Source organism: Acomys russatus, chromosome 8 (genome assembly GCF_903995435.1).
Source record: "Acomys russatus chromosome 8, mAcoRus1.1, whole genome shotgun sequence".
In the NCBI taxonomy this organism is placed as follows: domain Eukaryota; kingdom Metazoa; phylum Chordata; class Mammalia; order Rodentia; family Muridae; genus Acomys; species Acomys russatus.
Window position 1 is genome coordinate 19730494 of NC_067144.1, and position 20072 is coordinate 19750565.

The following is a 20072-nucleotide window of genomic DNA, read 5'->3' on the forward strand; positions in this document are numbered from 1 at the left end:
ACGTTCTGCAGTGCTTGCAAGAAGCTCACAGAGCTACCTCTGGCCTGATAATTTTTGTTTGTTTGTTTTCCGAGACAGGGTTTCTCTGTGTAACCTTAGCTATCCTGGACTAGACCAGGCTGGTCTCGAACTCACAGAGATCCACTTGCCTCTGCCTCCCCAAGTACTGGAATTACAGGCGTGTGGGCCACCTCTCCTGGCTCAGTCCAATGATTCTTATACTCTGCTCAAACAGACTGTCCCATTTTCCTGCCTGAGGCTGCCCTCTCCTCAGTAGGTAGGGTATAGAGTTCACACTGTATAAGAAGCCTTGGAAAAAAGGTAAGTCTAGAGACACTCCTGCTGTTGGGCGCTGCCTCTGTCATAACCCAGCTGGGCCTAGAGAGAAGGCAGGGGGTAACTGGTGTGGAGCCCTCAACTTGTATTTCCAGAAACAGGCTGGCTTGGAAGGAGGTCCACCAACATCCTATGCCCTGAATGTGACGTGGGTGGTGCTGCCAGCAAGGCCCGGACAGTGGGATTGCAACAGAGGTCAGTGGATGAAAAAGGGAAAGGCCTACTAAAGGAAAATCACCATTTCTTTCTGAATGTCCCAGGTGCTGTGGCCGGATCCTGGAGGATGGGGGGGGGGGGTGGGGGGGACTTCACCCTGCACTACCTTCATGCCTTTATCAGGTTTCTGTCCTTTGATGCCACTGTCCTGCTGGGGTGGAAAATGGGCCCTATACCACCTGCCAGGTTCTATCAACAGAGAGCGGGAGCCAGACTCAGGGACTGAGAACTGGCTCACCGGGAAGACCCGCAGAGTCTGTGCCCTGCATGAAGATGGCTAAAATCCTCTAGATTCTTCCACCCAGATGCACGGCTCTCTCCCATATCTGTAGCCTTGTCTTTCAGGGCGCAGTAAGGAGAAGGCTGTTTTCTGTTCACAACTATTTTTTAAAAAATATTTATTTATTTATTATGTATACAGCATTCTGCCTGCAGGCCAGATGAGATGGTTGTGAGTCACCATGTGGTTGCTGGGAATTGAACTCAGGAACTTTGGAAGAGCAGTCAGTGCTCTTAACCTCTGGGCCATCTCTCCAGCCCTACACAACTATTAAAATCTGTCCCAGCAGCCCCATGAGACACATGACAGATCAGCAGGTCCATTTTACAGTCAGAGATGAAATGATAAGTCTCCTAGGTTCACCAACACCTGCCCCTCTTCATCACAGCCCCCGCCCTGATGGATAAGACCTCACTGTGAGCCGGATGTGGTGGTACACGCCTTTAATTCCAGCACTTGGGAGGCAGAGGCAGGCAGATTGCTGTAAGTTCAAGGCCAGCCTGGTCTACAAAGTGAGTCCAGGATAGCCAAGGCTACACAGAGAGACTTTGTCTCGAAAAACCAAAAAAAAAACAAAACAAAACAAAACAAACAAACAAACAAAACCAAAACAAACAAACAAAAAAGATCTCATTGTGGACAGCATCCCCCGCCAGACCACCCTTGAGATCCCACCTGGTTTGGGTCATACTCTGAGTCCCAGTGCCACAGACAGAGCTGTTTGTCTTCTAGTCATAAAATACTTCTTATTCAGATATTCCCACGGCATTTAATTTTAGGTTGCCTGTGCGATCTCCTGATATTTATGAGCAGCCAGGGTCTCTTTTCACAGTATAAATCTTATCACATCCCCTTGCTTAAAACTTTCCAAGGGCTTTCTGCCACAGGTGGTAGATTAAAATCTAAGCTCCTTAAACATCACCATAAGCCACCCCCCTCGTGCCATCTAGCTCTCTCCCTCCCACCAGGCTCAGCTCACGTCACTTCCTCCCATCTTTGATGCTATAGTCTCTCTTCTATCATATGGGGCCTCCCTCTACCTCAGGACCCTTGAATGGACTCCTGATCCACCTCAAACACTAACAGCCAACGGCTCACCCCAGTTTACATGGACCGCCTTCTTTCTATGCTTCGGCTCAAGGTCAATCTTACCCTCTGTGACTCCCCAACCCGAAGATCCCTCACGCTCTTTAGTTCTCTCTTCTAAGCGCCAGCACATCCTCTTAATTTTATTCAATGCACCCTGAGCAGCCTGCTATCTGGGTCCTGTCTCCTGAGCTGCAAGGCAGGTTCATACAGGCAGGGATTTGCATGAACCAGCTGTCTGCCTCGTTAACTCTGATGTCAAGCACCACACATTTCTTTTTTCTTTTTCTTTCTTTCTTTTTCTTTTTCTTAATGAGAACCTCAGGGCTACACTGTTCAGGTTTCTACCTGTGTACCAAAGTGCTATAACGAGGACAAATGTCCCTCCTCAAAGGCCTCCGTGGTAAAAGCTTAGGCCCCACTCTGTACTACTGTTACAAAGAAGTGAAACCTTTAGGATGTGGGGCTGAGAGGGAGGAAGTCACAAGTTAGATTTCTGGGGATGGACCCTCAAAAGTAACAGTGGACTGCGGCTCCTTCTTCTTCTTCTTTGTTGTCTAGCCGACCATGAGGAAAGCATCCTCTACCACATACTCCGACCACTATGTTCTGGCTTACCACAGCCTAAAACAGTGGTTCTCAGCCTTCCTAATGCTGCAACCCCTTAATACACTTCCTCAGGTTGTGCTGACCCCCAACTATAAAATTATTTCATTGGTGCTTCATAACTGTAATTGTGCTAGTGTTATACATAATAATGTAAATATCTGATATGTGAATCTCTCCCGCCCCCCCTCCCCCTGCAATGGGGTTGTGACCCATGAGTTGAGAACTGTTGGTCTAAAAGTAATGGGGCTAATGGATCACCACAGGCAGAAACTTCTGAACTGTGAGCCAAAATATGTCTCTCCTTAATTTTTTTTTGGGGGAGAGAGGGAAGTTTTCAAGACAGGGTTTCTCTGTGTGGTCTTGGCTATCCTAGAACTTGCTCTGTAGGCCAGGCTGGCCTTGAACTCAGAGATCTGCCTGCCTCTGCCTCCTGAGAGCTGGGACTAAAAGTATGCGACACCACTACTTGGCTTTTTGTTGTTGTTGTTAGTTGGCACAATGAAGAAAACTAACACATAAGGCTTAACTGGCCGAAGTCTCAAGGTACAAATAAATCATCGCTCAAGTGACTAAATACCCTTCTTGGCAAAGGTGGTGGTCAAGATACACTGTGCACGCACATTCCCTCCTTTACCACCAGAGGGCACTCTCGCTGCTCCTTCCCAGTGATGGCAGTGTCTTCAGAGATCTCCAGCCTTCTGGATGCTGATCTAGCCCTTCTCATAGAACTCACTAGAATACACTAAGGTTTCCATTTTAGCATCTTTCCTTCTGTTCTCTGGATGAGATACCAAGAGTAGGTAATAAACATCTGCAGACAGGGTTTATGATGAAGGGCCAGGGTAGGCCTAGACAAAAGGTAAAGTCTGGTTAAGTAATGCTTTCCCCCTTAACCACATCCATTTGGGGGAGCTGTGGGGATACACAGTACTCGTGTTACCCCAAGTCCCAACCTCCTGGGCCTTGCCTTGTTGAGTCCCCCAGCTGTGCAAGCTGCTGGTTAGGCAGAGGATCCTTAGATGTGAGGTGCAGGACTCTGGCTTGCTGCACTCGTGTCCTCATTGTGATATGAAAGGCCATTAGGTTTTATGGTTAAACTTTCTTCTTGGGTTATTGTCATCGGTGGCATAAGCATGCTTGCTGCTAACTCTGTGGTCCACAGAGGTCTCACACAAACTCTTCTATCCCGCTCTCCTCTGGCTCCAGGGATGTTGGCCTCCTGTCACCCCAAAGCTCTCAAACTCCTCTGGATTATATTGAATTCACCTCTACTGACAACTATATTATAGACTTGCCATGAGCTTTCCTGCATGCTGAAAGTAGAATTTCCCAGGAAGTCAAATTCCCCGGTAGCTCAGTTCAGTGGGGTTTCTGCTAATGCCTGCAGATCACTGATGTTTGGGTACGGTCACGGGCCAAAGCTGACCTGTTGGGATGGAGTCACACCCTGATGGATGACGCTTCTACTTATTACAGCCCCTCATCCCGCAGAGGTCTCCCCATCTTTTATGTTATCGTAAAGTGCTGATAACAAGCATTTAAAGTTTTATTTGCAGGTTTCAATCCTGAGGAAATAATCTGACATGTGGATAAATATTTATGCATGAAAATGTTCTCGGCAGTGTGATTTATAATGGGAGATTCAGTACATAACTCGAAGTCTCAACATTATGTCACTGGTTATACAATTTACAGTGCCGTTATATGATAGAACATCAGGTGGCGACCAAAGGCATACAAAAAAAAAAAAAAAAGCGTTTTTAGTAACATAAGAAAATAATCAAGAAGACAATGCAAAGGAAAAAGATGTACAGATTAAAAACAACTGAAGATAAAATCCCTTCACCTGACACAACAAATGAAAAGTTTAGAGAAAGAGAATGAAATGAAAAACAAAGATTACAACAAAGGCAGGACAGTGCTGCCATATTCTGGGGTGGAGTTCCTAAGCAAAGCACAAGCCAGCAGTGAGGATGGAACAGGCAGACCCCCAGGCAGACTTAGTGTTGGAGTGTGGCTTCCAGGACCGCCAGGACTGCATGGTTCGGCCATATGACCTATGGCAAGTCCATTGGCCTACAAGTGCCCTCCTTCCTTTTTATAAAATGGGAACACTGATATTGACCTTAAGGGATTTGTCATAGAGATGAAGAGAAATAATATATGAAAAGAGTCTAGGTGACCTCTGATTCATAGCTGTTAATATTACAGTGTGGCTGAGAAAACATAAAGCTTTGTAGGAGGAGAAGCGCCTACAAGCAAAGCTAATGCAAGGTGCAGAGCATCAGAGATGCAGGACGGAACGGCCAAACAGATGCGTAAGACCCACAATGACAGAGCTCTGGGTAAAAGGAAAAAGGACAGCCTAGAGGGAAGTGGACAAAGGACATGATTAGTGGACGTGTTCATGGGAGAAACTTAAAAGGCTGGCACACTGGTTTGCTTCTTAAATGTCTCCCTAGAAGTTCAAGTGCCCAACCAATGGTGTTGGGAGGTGAAGAAACCCCCGGAGCTGGGATCTACTGGAAGGAAGTGAGGCATCTGAAAGTCTACACCCTCAGAGGGTATAGTCCCTCCCTTTTTCTGCTTCTTTCCACACCTCAGCCTCCTCCACCTGCCATGGCATTTTGCTCTGACAAAGGCATACAGGCAACAGGACTAAGTGGCCAAGGACCAGGCACCACTGAGACTATTCATGGAAAATAAGTCTCCCTCCCCTCTTTTAAATCTGCTTTTCTCTGAATGTTTTCTTCAGTGATGGGAAGCTGGCTGGCACAGCAGGTTACTGCAGGAAAGGGTGTTTAGTTTCTTCAGGGCTAGGAAAGCTGCAGCAAACTGCCCGTTATTCAGTTTAGCAGAGAAGCCAAAGGCTGACGGTATCTGCATGTATGTTACTTCCACTACACTGACCTCGATTTGTGACAGAGAGAAACATAAGGGAGCGAAGATTTCCTTTTGGCTCATGGTTTTCAAGAATTTTGGCCCATTGTGGCATGGAAAGCACAGTAGAGCAGCCTCACTAATGGCAGTGGGAGTGTGGGAAGGAGGCTGTTCACATGGTGACGGACCAGGATGCAGAGAGTAAGGCCAGAACAAAGGGCCTGGTGGTAACCTTCAAGGGTTCACCCCCAGTAGCTTGTTTCTAACTGCTACACCCCAGCCTCCTGAAGCCACCACCCCCAAAACAGTGCCATCAGTTGGAGAATAAGCATTTGAAATACGAAGTTGTGAGGGACGTTTTGGATTCAAACCAACAAAAGGTTTTCTTGAGCTTACGGTTCCGGAGGGTTGGAATCCATCATTATTAAGGCGAGGAAGTGAGGCGGCGAGAGCTCAGCTCTCACACCACAGGCAGGGAGCAGCGAGCACACTTGGGAAATGACAAGTGGCTTTTAGCACCACAGAGCCCCACCCCCAGCGAGATACTTCCTCTAGTAGGGCAATACTCCGTAAACATGCCAACTGGGGACCATGTTGGTAGGATGTGCTCATTCAAACCACCACCAACCATAACCCCAAGTTGCCAGGGTTCTGACTCTGCAACACATGAGCAGGGCCAGTAAAACATTTCTAGGTACTGCCTGGAGAAGTTCCAGAACAAGTCCATCCCCGGAAAGCAGCCTCACTTTAGCAATTAATCCTAAATACTTAAGACACAGCCTCCAACAGATGTCTAGAAATGTCTCCTGTACTGTTTGAACAGTGAAAAATTGAGGACAGATGTCTATCAATGGGGGGATTTGTTTAAAATGTATGGCACCTCCAAATTATAACACACTATGCAGTGCTTAGATTTATATGTCAACACTTTTATCTACATGAAAACATCAGAACCTACTGGTAAGTGGAAAAAGTCAAATCATGGAAAATGGATAAAGAGTGTTCCTACTCATACGAGAAGAAGAAGGAGGAGGAGGGGGAGGAGGGGGAGGAGGAGGAGGGGGAGGAGGAGAAGAAGAAGAAGAAGAAGAAGAAGAAGAAGAAGAGACGAAGAGGAGAAGAAGAAGAAGAAGAAGAAGAAGAAGAAGAAGAAGAAGAAGAAGAAGAAGAAGAAGAAGAAGGCTCCCATAATGTAGGTGGAACCAGCAGAGAGAGGTGGTGATGGTGACATTAGCAGTGTCTAGCCCTTGGATAGAGAGTGGGCCTGGGAGAGGGGCCTTCCCACTGTTTGCACTGTATTTCTACACAGCCCCTGAACTCTGCATTGCCAGCAGCAGCAGCAGCAGCAGCAACAGAAGGCATTACTATTAGTCTTAAATTGTTTGTACAGAGCCGGGCGTGGTAGTGCACACCTTTAATCCCAGCATTTGGGAGGCAGAGGCAGGCGGATCTTGTGAGCTCGATGCCAGCCTGGTCTACAAAGCAAGTCCAGGACAGCCAAGGCTACACAGAAAAACCCTGTCTCAAAAAAACAAAAAACAAAAACAAAAAAAACCATAAAAAAAATTGTTTTTACAATTAGAAAAGAAATAGCAGCAGGAAAGTTTTCAGGCATGGTAGTTACACAACTTTATACGCGTGTTGACGAAAAGGCCAATGTTACTGTATGTCAACTTTAAAAAGCTAAAAGCAAGGGAAAGGGGGTTGGAGACATGACTCAGCGGTTAAGGGCATCTGCTGTCCTTACAGAGGACATAGGTCTGTTTCCCGGACTCACATGGTGGCTTATGACCATCTATAATTCCAGTATTAAGGGATCCAATACCCTCTTCTGGCCTCCCCAGGTACCAGGCATCTATATAGTGCACATACATACATGCAGGCAAAACACTCATATATGTAAGTGGTCATCTCTGGAAGTGGACTGGAAATGGTTTTGGTTTTTTCTTGGTCACTTATTTTTCTCCATACCATGGAGATACAGAAGGCAACCGAGGGGCTGGGAGATGAGGCTTGCTTGGGAGAGTGCTTAACTGGCACACAGGCAGCCCTGGGTTTGACCCCTTGGATTATAAAACTGGGCATGGTAGCATATGCCTGTAACCTCAGCACTTGATAGAGACAGGAAGATCAGAGGTTCAAGGTCATCCTTGACAGCATCGGAAGTGTGAGGCTAGCTTGGGCTAGGGGCCCTGTCCTTAAAATGGGAGTGTGGGGGGAGGAAGAAGAAAGGAGGAGGAAAGGAAAGGAAAGAAGGAAGGAAGGAAAAAATAAAAGAAGGGAGGAAGAAAGAAGAATGCAGGGAGCGGTGAGTGACAGCCACCTAATCTCCTGTACAGAATGTGGCAGAAACAAACCAAAAGGCACTAGAGTATGGCATCAGCCACTATCCATGGCCACACCTTTTACAGACCCTGTTTTTGTCCCCTGAGGGGCCTAAGCGGGCTTAGATCTAGTCTTCCATATGTAGCATTCATGCCAAACCCTTCATGGAGGGGCAGAGGGAGGCCAGGTACAGGGCCTAGATGACAAAGGAGGAGAGGACACTGTAGGCCTGCAAAGCCAGGCTCTGCCACACACAACACAACCCGTGAGCAGATACCTCTACCAGCCCTTTGCTTACATTTGCCCTGTCCTCCCCAGGAAGCCCAACTTAGCTCCTGGAGTAAGGCCCATGGGACAGACCTGGCTGCAAACCAGGTGACTACAGCTAGCCTATGCAGAGGGTCTTGATAGGCTTTGCCTAGCCCTGGTCACCCAATGACTACCAGCTGCCCTGGAGGGTCGGAATGGCTTACTGGGAGGAAGGGAAGGAAGACTATGAAGCCACTGGGCAAGCCGAGGCAGGAAGAAGATAAAGAACCTGGGGGCCAACAGCGGCTTCACGGTCAGTCCAACTACAGAGGACTGACAATATACAACAACCAGGAGCCATATGCCTCTCCCCGAGGGCCCCGGAGCATGGCCCATGGCACCCTGAGAAAGCTGCAGGCAGACATCAAACACATAACATGCCTTGGCAGCCCACCGTTGTCAGGAGCTCCTGCCTGGGTAGGCATAGCTCGGCAGGAAATCTGAAGGCTTTCTCTCCTTGGCCTTTCCATGGGAGACCAGGACAGAGAGCACTGTCTCAGCACTTACCACAATGTACAGAAACAACACTGCACAGAAAAACTGCAGGTCTCGCAGGGAGTCAGCTGAGAATAAGTTGAACCTTCTAAGCCCTGTGTCCCTATACTGCTCACCTATAAAATGGCTAGGAGTCATTGAAACAAGTTTTTCGTCTTGTTTTGTTTTGTGCTGTTTTCAAAATCTTAAGGAAGAAGTCAGCTCTTTCAGCTGGCTGCTCTTTACCCAGTGATAAGCCTTGCAACTCTTGAGTCTGTCTTGATGCTCACGGGTTGCTTTGTAGATGCCTATTACAGCCAAGTATATACTCTCTAGACAGGCTCGGCCGCAAGGCGCAAGGAGGACACTTGCCCCAGGTGGCAACATCCTGTTCTGTTCTGGTCTCCCCCATCACAGTCAGAAGAGCAACCTGCTTGTGGAGTGACTCCCTAAAAGAAAGTCACACTCACTCTCTGACCCAGTAACGCTCCCTGCCCAGGAACCAAGCCAAGCGCAGCCAGCAATCCTGGGCAGAGCCTACAGTTTGCTCTGCTGACAGATTCCAATTCTGTTTTCCTCCATCTTGGAGAGGGTCGGCTTTCTGGCCACTCTCTCCATGGCCTGGGACTGACACCTGAACTAATACTGATTTTCAGGGTCTAACCTCCCTTTACGTGAGAAACGCAGTATCGCTCTGGAGGCCTTCAGCCTCTTAATGGGGTTGGGTGGTGGCGGGGGTGCTGATGGTGGCAGGGGTGGTGGTGGTGGGCAGTGGGGGTGATGGTGAGAGCTCTGAATCCAACAGACTAATTCCCTGCAAGTCTCACTTCCACCCTGAACTCTGAGACAGGCCAGGAAAACATATTTTAGCTTGGGGGGTGGTTGGGTGTGGGTGGGTACAGTGCTGTCTGCTGTTCAGGCAACGCATGTCTCTAAGGTGTTGTTAATTTTGGGGATACCCTTATCTAAGTCCCCCCCCAAGCTCACACCTAGAGAGCAGCACACCCCAAGGCCTGTCACTAGTCTTCTTTGCTTTCTTTTTTGAGACAGGGTCTCACTCTGTGTCCTAGGCTGGCCTCAGACGTGCAGTGGTTTCTCTCACCTCCAGGGCCGGGGTTATAATGTATATGCATCTTGCTTTGCTCCTCTGACATGGTCCTTAATCAGCAGGGTCACACAATACTACAAGTCTAGAGTTGTTGGGGGGGGGGGGGGAAATGTTTCTGAGCTTTTTATCTGCTTTCTAGAACTAGAAACTAAACCACAGGAAATGTTTTTTTCTTCTGAAGTCTCAAGAATTTAACACTTTTAAGAAAAAAAAAAAAAAGTTAGGGGAATTCATAGTCACGGCTCCCCAAGGGTTCAGGCTAGAATTTGTCATGCCCACTCGGTAGCCACCAAAGACCGAAGCAGCACAGGACTTTGAAAGCAGTGGGCAATCTGTGACAATGTTATCTGCAAGGCGGTGCTAATCACACTTACTTGGTGGCTCTGCGGCTTCCTGAAGCCACTCTGCCAGCATGAGGACCTGATGCCTGCAGGATTACTCAAGCCTGCATGCCCTCCTCTGGGAAGAGCGTCTCTATGGGTCTGTGTTTTCTTCCCATCTCACAGACTGTGACATGACAATTCTGGCACTCAATTGTGAAGCATGGAATTCTTTCTTCACATGTTTCCCCCCCCCCCCTTTCTCTATAACCGTTTCCTCCCACTCATAATCACTGGGCCAAACTGGTGGCAGGAGGCTGTGAGAATGGAGCACCTGAGGTGTGCACACCTTGTCCCAGGCCATTCAGCCCATCTCTTATTGGGACTGACCAGTCCTTCCCAGAAGCCCCTGGGAGCTCCATGCAGGGCTGTCATCCTTATGCTCTCACGTAATTTTCCTCTCCCTCCCAGGAGCAGCAGCCCTCTTCTCCTGAAGCCACCCAGTCAACCTTTTTGTTCTCCACAGCGCAGAGAGGACACAGGCTCAGAAACAGTGTAGGCGACAAGCCTTCTACTGTTCGGCTACCAAAGCCCTCCCTGCATCTTGGTTCCCCACCCTAGGTAAGTAGAGGGCCTGTACTGTTCTAGTAAGAATCTAAGGACATGCGCAGTGTGACTCTGAGGCCCCAGCTGGCTTGGAGGAGGACACCCAGGCCTCCGTGGGATGGAGTGTCACTGAGCTCTCCTGAGGGACAGTTGTGGCCTGACCAAGACTTTTGTGAACTTTTGGTGGCAATACAGGGCAGGTGCATGACCTGAGGATAGGCACCACATCAGTTCCCACTGGTCCCCTATCCAGTAAAGTCCCAGGGCGGTGACCTACTCTTAAGATGAGGGAGGTAGGGGCAGCAGAGTTCCACTCACATGGGGCGTGGAACATGACGAGGACAGAGGCGTGCTCCTTCACAAACTGGTCAAAGTCTTCATCGGTCAGGTGATAAACGGAGCCACCCTCATCCGCCCAGGGAGTCTCGGGGACCTGGGGCTGTGGCGGCTGTGGACTAGAAGACCAAAAACAGGCAGAGCTCAGAGCAAGCCCTGGGGTCTGAAGAGTCCTTACAAAATCCAGCCCCCTGGACACATAGCTCCCACACCAAGGCCTGGACGGACAGGGATTGCCCTGCTCGTCTCCGCCTTCTCTTCAAAGCAGCAGAGAGGTACTTAGCTGTCACCCAGTGAGTGTGGTGGCTGTTTACTACAGCTTTCTAAGACACCTCAGGAAAATCTCTTTCCCCAGCAACTGGAGGGCTTGCTAGCTTTGTCAAGGTATCGCAAACGTCCAGGAGGCTGGCAAGAACGAACGACAGTGGTGGAGAGTGACCAGTGGGGAAGCTGAATGTCCACTCACTGGCAGGACATAGGAGGATGGGGTGAAGCCAGAGGATTGGGAAAAACTAACTGCAGTTGAGCATATGGAAGCTGTAAACTAGGGTGTGGGGTGACCATGGAACCTGAGGGAAACCAGGTGCCAGAATGTACACCACCTCGCTAATCCATCCAGAGGCTAAGAACAGAATGGCTGGCTCTCCGAGAGTCCTCATCAACTCACTCAATGGTTGCAGAATCCCAGCAGCTGCCTGATCTTTCGGGACCTGTTAGCTCCATGGAGAACCACAAAGCAGTGTCTATAGCCCCTAGTGCTACACAGAGGAAAGGCTCCCAGGTACCCACTTCCTGCCCAGAATGAGATGGTTCGTGACATAAGATCCCTGCTGCTTCACTGCCGGGCACCTTTGCCAAAACACCTTAGCCGCAGCTTTGAGAAAACCCTTTGGATGACAAATGTGAAAAGACAGGCATTGTTCCCTGCCTGCAAGGGCCGACAGCAGGGAACAGCTTAGAGTTCCAGTAGTAAGGGCTGGAGAATTAATCTGAGAGCAATGGGGCTCACACAGCAGGGCCTGCCAGCTAGCTCCCAGGCCCACAGAAGCAGAAAGCTGGGCTTGGAGCCTGTGAAGTCCACGTTGGCTCTATGGACTGAGCTGCCCTTGAAGCCTCAGTTCTCACAGGTCTGGAGACACAGAAAGCGCCAAAACCTTTGGTCCACCACGTTCACCCAGTGTCAACCTGTAACTGGTCTTGCGAAAGTGAAGATTCCTAAAGAGACTCATGGGCCTCTCAGTTTTGAAACAATGGATGCTGAAGACAAAAGAACGCCTCTGGAGTCTCATGCTGAGAAAAGTAAGGGAGCCAGGTGGAGGGTGCCAGGTGGAGGGTGCCCTGAAAGCAATTTCACACAGTCCTATAGTATAGACTGAAGCCCAGATGATGATGGGTCAATAGTGAGCAGGACCACACTTTGACCAGGACCAGTTACAAGTACCCATGACCCTCTATTCAAACACCCATCTCACATCGGAAGATGGACTTGGGGGAGGCGCACTGAATCCCTTCGTCCCTATTCTTGATGGGGACACACTGAAAAAAGAAAGTCTCCTTTTCTGTTTTCCACTTATTTGTTTGTTTTTGGTTTTTTTGAGACAGGGTCTCACTAGATAGTACTGGCTGTCCTGGAACTCGCTATGCAGTCTAGGCTGGCCTCAAACTCACAGAGATCTGCTTGCCTCTACCTTCTGAGTGCTGGGATTAAAGGCATGCGACATCACACCCGACTGCTTTCCACTTTTATTTAGCTCTTTATCTGGCTTATTGAGGGTGAGAGATTGGACTTAACTTGGGACACAGGTTGTGATCCCCAAATTCTATAACAAGATGGTACTGGTGGCAAATTCAAGCACTGGGAAATCACCAGCCAGACACTAGTTCCATGGAACCTAGCTTCTTATATTTGGGCTCAAGCCACTAACCCTTAAACCAATTATATTCAAGAATTCATCTTCTGAGTAAATATTGACAGCAGCTGGATGTGGCGGCCCACACCTTTAATCCCAGCAGGGACAGACAGATCTTTAGGAATTCGAGGCCAGCCTGGTCTACACAGCAAGTTCTAAGCCAGCCAAGGCTACACAGGGAGGCTCTAGTTGAAAATCATAAGTTACTTTAAAAGGGATATCTGGGGCTGGAGAGATGGTTCAGTGGTTAAGAGCACCACCTACTCCTCCAAAGGTCCTGAGTTCAATTCCCAGCAACCATATGGTGGCTCACAACCATCTATAATGTAACCTGATGCCCTCCGCTAGCCTGCAGGTGTACCAGCAGACAACACTGATACATAATAATAAATAAATCCTAAAAAAAAAAAAAAAAAAAGGATATCTATAGCAGGTGATTGGCTATTGCAGAGACTAGGGGTAAGCCAGTATGCACCAGTAGGGGCATGTTAGGTACACTGTGAACCAGCTCTACTCGTGGAGGGCTGAGCACTGAAGAATGCAGCGTGTATTCTTTACACGGCAGCATGGACAGACTATTAAAGTTACACACAGCAATCTATCATTTACTAGCTCTTGTATTAAAAAGGGAGATAAAATATTCCTGTTTGTATCTGCTATGAAAAATAGACTCTGAGACCATACAAGCAATGAGCTAAAGTTGTTACCTGTAGGGTATGGCAGGGAGAAAACTCAATAAGAGGTTTTTTTTGTTTGTTTGTTTTGTTTTTAAACTCAATGACATGAGATGCAAAAGCTATGTCAAGGAAGAGTCTTGGAAGCTTCTAGTTTAGAGATTAACCTAGGACCACAAAGGGGCACTGTCTGTTTGTTTTGAATGTATAATCCACTGAAATGACAATAGGAAAGATGAAACAGCAAACAGAAGTCAGTACAATCTAGAAAAAAGCATCACCTTGGAGACAGGAGCGACACCCTTGAAGTGGGGGGTGCAGCTGGGCTGAAAATAGAGGATGCCACCATAAACTCATCCTGAGAAGCACCCATGCCACAGACAACTGGGGGGCTACTTTCAAGAGAGCACTACAGGAGGGGCACATCTGTGGGCAAATGTGCTGAAATGAGGGAGCAAGCATAAGTCTGTGCACAGAGACTGCACGACCGGCCTCCCCAGGCAGCCAGCTCTCTGAAGACAGGGGCTCCCTCTTGCCTTCCTATCTCTTGCACCCAATGCACAGCAGGCATCTAATGCAAGCTCACCGAGTAAAGGGTGAAGAAACCTGGTTAAAGGAGACAGGGGCACGCAGATGGCCGTGAGTTTCAGGCCAGCCTGGTCTACATAGTGAGTTCCAAGCTGAGATGACATAGTAGGACCCTGCCTTCCCCTCCTCCCCAAGAAAAACCAGAATAAATGAATAAAAATTTAAAAAGGCATTTTAGACTGGTCTGAAAAGAGAAATTATAATTTATTTTCTGCATCGCCGAAGAGAACTAATGCTAATCTGTAGAAACTCCAGAGGAGAAACTTTAGCACCGTATAAGTCTACCCTCAGCAGACAACAGAACCAGGGGAGAAAGCAGCTGTGCTATGTCATGCCTGTGACCCTGGGAGCCTAGGTAAGCAACTTCAAGTCAAAGTACCTACAAGAAAATGGACTACTCGCTGGCTTTTTTTTTTTTTTAAACAGCTATTTCTCAGATTCTCCCAGACAGACAATGGGTAGGAGGATGCTCTGTAAATTTACAAAGGACTACCTAGACATTCCTAGATAATCATGGATAACTCAAAATCAAAATGAGGCCAAAGGGCTGAGGTTATATAGCTCAGTGGATAAAAGTGCGTAGTACACAAGTGTGAAGATCTGGGTTCAAATCCCCAGAGCCCATATAAGAAGCTAGGCATGGTCTCCTGTAACTAACCCCTGTGCTGTGGGAGGTGGACACAGGAGTCCAGGGCTTGCCAGTTGCCAGCCTAGCTCTAGATGTGTTGAGAGACCCTGCTGCAAGGGAATATGGCAGAGTGACAGAGCAGCACACTATGGTCTCTGAATGGGTGCACGCGCATTCTTACTTGCACATTCAAGTATGCACAGACTACACACACACACACACACACACACACACACACACACACACACACACACACACACAGCAATTTAAGAAACAAAAACAGTGAGGTACCCACTGGGGCATGGCTGCTGTCTCCTCAGGGCCCTTCCAGGCCTCTGGCTGCTCTCATATGCTCTGAAGATCAGACAGAACCTCTTTCCTGGGCTGTCTAGGACTGAAAAGGCCACCCATAAGCTCATCTCAGGGAGATGTGTGAGTCACTGCAACTTGGAGCAGCAGGGGGCAAGAACACCAGCGTTTGTGTATTCCGTTTGCCTCTGGGCTGATAGATATAGGCAGAAGTGCACAGCTAGGCCAAAATAGACTGCTGTTTATGCACCCCTCTAACTTGCCTGCCACACCCAACTCAGCAGAGGTGATGAGGCCCCCTAAAACCATGAAGGGTACAGGTACGATGAGGAGTGTCTACCAGAACCCTCGTGCCTGCAGATGTCAGGACTGACTCTAGGGAGGGAGATTCTCTCTGGGGCCTTATATATCACTGAAGGAAGCAGCCAAAGTGGTTGTACCCCAATCTTTTCATTCTTGGCTGTATAGAGACGCTGAGAACATCTCAGCACCAGGGCAGTGGGTAACGGGAGTCCATCTACTACCCACTAGGATTGAGGGAACTGGTAAAGATGAGGAGACACCACACCCGGACCTGGGTACTCACAGTGGGAAAACATAGAAGGAAATTCACCCAAACAGATATACTTTCCCCCCATACTTTAAAAGTATTTTTCCATAAGAAACAGCTTCCTTGGAAACCATAAACTCAGAAAAATACCTTAAAACTTAAGGTAGTTGGCAAGACGGTGACATGGCTAACTCTTGCTGGGGGACGAGGTCAGCAGCTCGCTGGACGAGCTGTAAGAGGTGACCTATCTATTCCAGCTTTGATGGGGGAAGCACTGCACAGGTGTACCCCAACAGTGAGTGCTCACATCCACCTAGGGTGTGGCTGCAAGGAACCCCAATTTTTCCTTCCTGGTAGTTTCCAGTTCCTCTCTCATCGAGACTACAGCAGCACTAGGCTGATGGGGTGGGGGGCTCCTGGACTGGCCATACCCCCAGAAGAAAGGAGGTGGGAAGAGGAAGGCATGGTCAGGAGAGTGCTCAGAGCAGGGGGTAGGGTAGAGAGAGGGCCAGGTTGGGGAGGGGCAGGGAGGGGAGAAGCTGGTGGGTGTGGAGAGGCTGGAGGACAGGTGGCAGGCTCTAGTGGAGAGATAGGGCCCACCACAAATCCTCTGTAAGGAGCAAACCCACAGTGCAGGACAGCAGGCTGCTCTGACCACATCTCTTGACTCATAGCCCCACCTCAGACAGAAAACCTTATCCTTGGAGAAAGAGATGAGGTGTTTTGAAATGAGAAGGGAGAAAGAAGCAGGCAGAGTTTATGCTCCGGTGACAAATGAGATTGTTATTTGTTGAAACCTTTTCCCAAGGCAGATGGAGATATGTCAGGCTGCAGGGGAGTACACGCTTATTATCAAATGAAAAAGGGAAAATAGGAAAAGGAAGGCCCAGGTTAAGACAATGAAGACAGAGTAATACGGAGCTGCCCTTCCCAGGCAAGGGCTGAAAATGAGGTAACCCATGGGGGCACAGGTGTGAAGATGCTTCAAAACAAACAAACAAACAAAAACAAAAACCAAACAAAACAAAACATGCCTCTATGCAAACACAGGTGGACTGCTATTGCATCTCCCAGGCCCCTGGGCATTCAGGAGACAGGGCTTCAACCTTTAGAAATCCAACCGTGTGCTCCTTAGGGCTTTTGTTTTTAATACAAAAATCCATCCTTTTCACAATTTCTGAAAATACACATCTTGAAACTCTCTATATCTTTGGATAACTAATTCTTTAACCCTGGGGTTTGTACTCAGGGTCCCTAAGGTAAAGATGCCAATATGTATTAATGAGCTAGCAGCCGGGGAAGGGCGGAAGCGGAGGTCCTGCGCTGAACTCTGAGTGGGACCGCAGGGGGTTCTCCTCCGAGGGAATAGGGTGAGTGGTCCTGCTCCCCACTAGCATTTCTACTATCTGGGGCATGCTGCTTTATCTGTCTGCCTAGGTCAACCCTACCACAAAACAAGGATAAAAACACCTTCTTGAAGCTGGGCGTGGTGGTGCATGCCTTTGATCCCAGCACTCGGGAGGCAGAGGCAGGTGGATCGCTGTGAGTTCAAGGCCAGCCTGGTCTACAAAGTTAGTCCAGGACAGCCAATGCTACACAGAGAAACCCTGTCTCGAAAAACCAAAACAAAACAAAAAAACAAAACAAAAAAAAACCCAAAAACAACAACCACAACAAAAAAATCAACAACAAAAAGCAAAAACCAAACAAAAAAACCAAAACACCTTGTAAGTGCTACTGTGGGTTCTGGACAAAACACTCTACCAGGTACTTATGATGGGGTCAGCCATGAAGCAGAACTCCCAAAAATGTAGCTGCTATTCCTAGATGTATGCACAAATAACCGCACATGAGAGCAGGGTGGGCCCTGGGGAAGGGGTGGCCTGGGGGCTCCAGAAGAGACCGCTGAGCTCTGGGGAGGCTCTGGCGAAGTTAGACTCGGAAGACTGAGATGATGGACACACGGCGGCTGGCCTGGCTCCTGTCGGCTAAAATGAGGGGTGGAGCTGGCAGGACTGTGGGATTTGAGGTCTAGAGACCTAATCATGCTGTAAAGCGGGGAATGAAGGCTGGCACAAAGCAGAAGTCGGGAGGGGGTGTCTCAGAGTCGAAGGCGCTAGAATGTTCCAGAGTCGCTTCATAGCATCTAATACTGTGGTGTCGTAGTTTTAAATAAGCACTCAAGTGACAGTCCTATTTTCAGAGAGACCTCCGTGGAACTCTCTCAAACTTGACATGCGGGGTGAGAAACACTTTCATCCATCACGCAGTGGGGGTGGGGGGTGTTTTTATCTGAATGGGGAAGATAGTCCACAGGTCCCCAGGAAGAAAGAGAGGGAGGCGCAGACTCTAGACAGGCCCCCATCACCAAAGGTCAACAACTCCGCAAGTCCTCACAGCTCCTGTACCCCCCCCCCACCACCACAGATTTCCCACGGGGGAAACAGCTATGCAGGCAGTATTTCATTTTTCTCCCTTCCTTGACCTCTACTGCAGCACAGCCCTGTGAGTAAGGGGCTGCCCTTAGCACAGTAGATGCCTCCACCCCCCTCCCCCCACCCCCGATGGACCCAAACACAAAGGCCTGACTCACTTCTTCAGCCACTCCACGATGTCCTCAGCCGTGGACCCATAGTTCTCGTACTGGAACAGAAACCGCCCTTTCCTGTGAAGGGCAGAGAGAGAAAGTGAGGAGGACACCGATGCCATGGGGGGAGATGGGGGGTTGGCCTGCGCTCCCTGGAGGGAGTCAGTCGGGAGACTTACTCGAAATAGCAGATGGTAGGGTAACCACGCACATTGTACTCCTCCTTGATGGCCTCAAACTCCGAGGGGTACACATTCATTCCAGCCAGTACCTGAAAGAACGGAGAAAAGACCAGTCTCCTACCTGCACCGACCTTCGCACGGCCTGGCCAGGTTGTCACCCTGGAAGATGACACAAGGGACAACAAAGCCTTGCAAGTTGGTGTGCAACCAGGGGAATCAAGGCTGTCTGAACCATCCCAAACAACAACGGACAGCTTTGGAGAAGTCAAGCATCTGGGTCTCAGGACTGGCCCCCCACAAGAAAGGACATTTGGAGGAAAACAAAACAAAACAAAACAAAACAAAATGGGGTTCTGAGGACCTGGAACATGGCCACAGCCACACAAGTATAAAATGTGGTTTTGGTTTTCCTCTCTGCTCATGTCAACTCAGGCTGATCTTTAGAAGTTGCAGAAACAGGGGCTTCTGGACACATTGAGCCTTTCTGCGCAAGGGCCTTGAACATCTTCCGCGACGTCTCATGTGCTGTTTTCAGGCTGCCCACCTAGCTTGATACAGTCTCAGTCTCAGACTCCATTTCTCATATGTGGCTATAGAGATCATGGCTCTCACGGGATACAAGGGACGAGGTACCCTTCCCCACTCCTGACTTTACCTTCTTCTTGCATGGCCCAGGCCCCTGAATTCAAACAGAAAGCCTGGGTAGCTGTGTTACTGTTGTGTGGCTTACCACGAAAAGCAACCCAGAAGCCAGTGTCACCTTCTTCTGTGGTGGGCTACATTAGGTGCTACAACTCTCTGTTGTCATGAGAAAAATGTTGTCAAATGGCAAGACACAGGAGCAGGGTGACACAGGGATGAAGGGAGAGAGCATAAAAGGCAATAGAGGGAGCTAAACATCTCCAATTCTAACAGATAGGGACACACAGAGTCAGGGACCTGGTGGCTCTGGTGGGCAATGAGTTTGACCCTAGTGTCTGTATCCACCTATGAGCTGTGTGGCCTCTGCAAAGTCACTCACCCTCCCTGAGGATTCTAGTTTGGAAGGTGTGGGTGACACGACAACCTAGGTCAAGGATTGTCAACACAAATCCGTGCTCCATGATGTCAAGGACCCTATTTTCTACAAGCCCTGATGGCCCTGTCATGCTGTCTGTGCCTTCAGCTCCTTCCTTCAGCCCCCGAGCGTATCTTTCTAATTCACTTAAATGCCTAGAGTAGTGCCTGGTATACAACAGGCACATACTAAGTGCTTGCTAAATCAACAAGGGTTCCCCCCATCTGTTTTGGGATGTTGTGAAGAATGCAGAGGGAACTGAAACAGAACTGAACTAACAAGAAGGCCTGGAGTCCTCTGAATGCCATTGTACACACATACACACACACACACACACACACACACACACACACACACACACACACACACACACGACCGTTTCAGGCGGTTCCAGTAATAAGTGTCTACTTCAAAGTTCTTTTTCCCTGTCTAATTGATCTCCTTCACGTCAGTGCACATTCACCACAAGATTAATCGCACACACCCTCTTTATTCCATCACATCACTTCTCTGTACCAAACGTTACAATCCTACTGACTGCAGGCGGAAATCCAACTCAGCCCATATGGTTCCTGTCTCGGTTTTGAATCCTTCTTTCTTACAAAGCTCTTAATTGTACACCTGCTAGGGTCTAGATTTTTTTTTTTTTTAAAACCAAAGGAGACAGTCTAAGATTTCTGCACAGGAAGGAAATTGGCCCGT

At 48.6% G+C, this 20072-nt stretch overlaps 1 protein-coding gene across 1 annotated transcript in view; it reads right to left on the reverse strand.

The window, feature by feature from the left end:
- Positions 1-20072, reverse strand: part of Pdia5 (protein disulfide isomerase family A member 5) — a 96617-nt gene that overhangs the window by 17445 nt on the left and 59100 nt on the right. The window contains exons 9-11 of the mRNA XM_051149863.1: positions 18311-18402; positions 18138-18209; positions 10868-11004 (exon numbers count right to left, since the gene is read on the reverse strand). Coding sequence (XP_051005820.1) covers positions 10868-11004; positions 18138-18209; positions 18311-18402 — 301 coding nt within the window. The remainder of the gene's footprint in view (positions 1-10867; positions 11005-18137; positions 18210-18310; positions 18403-20072) is intronic.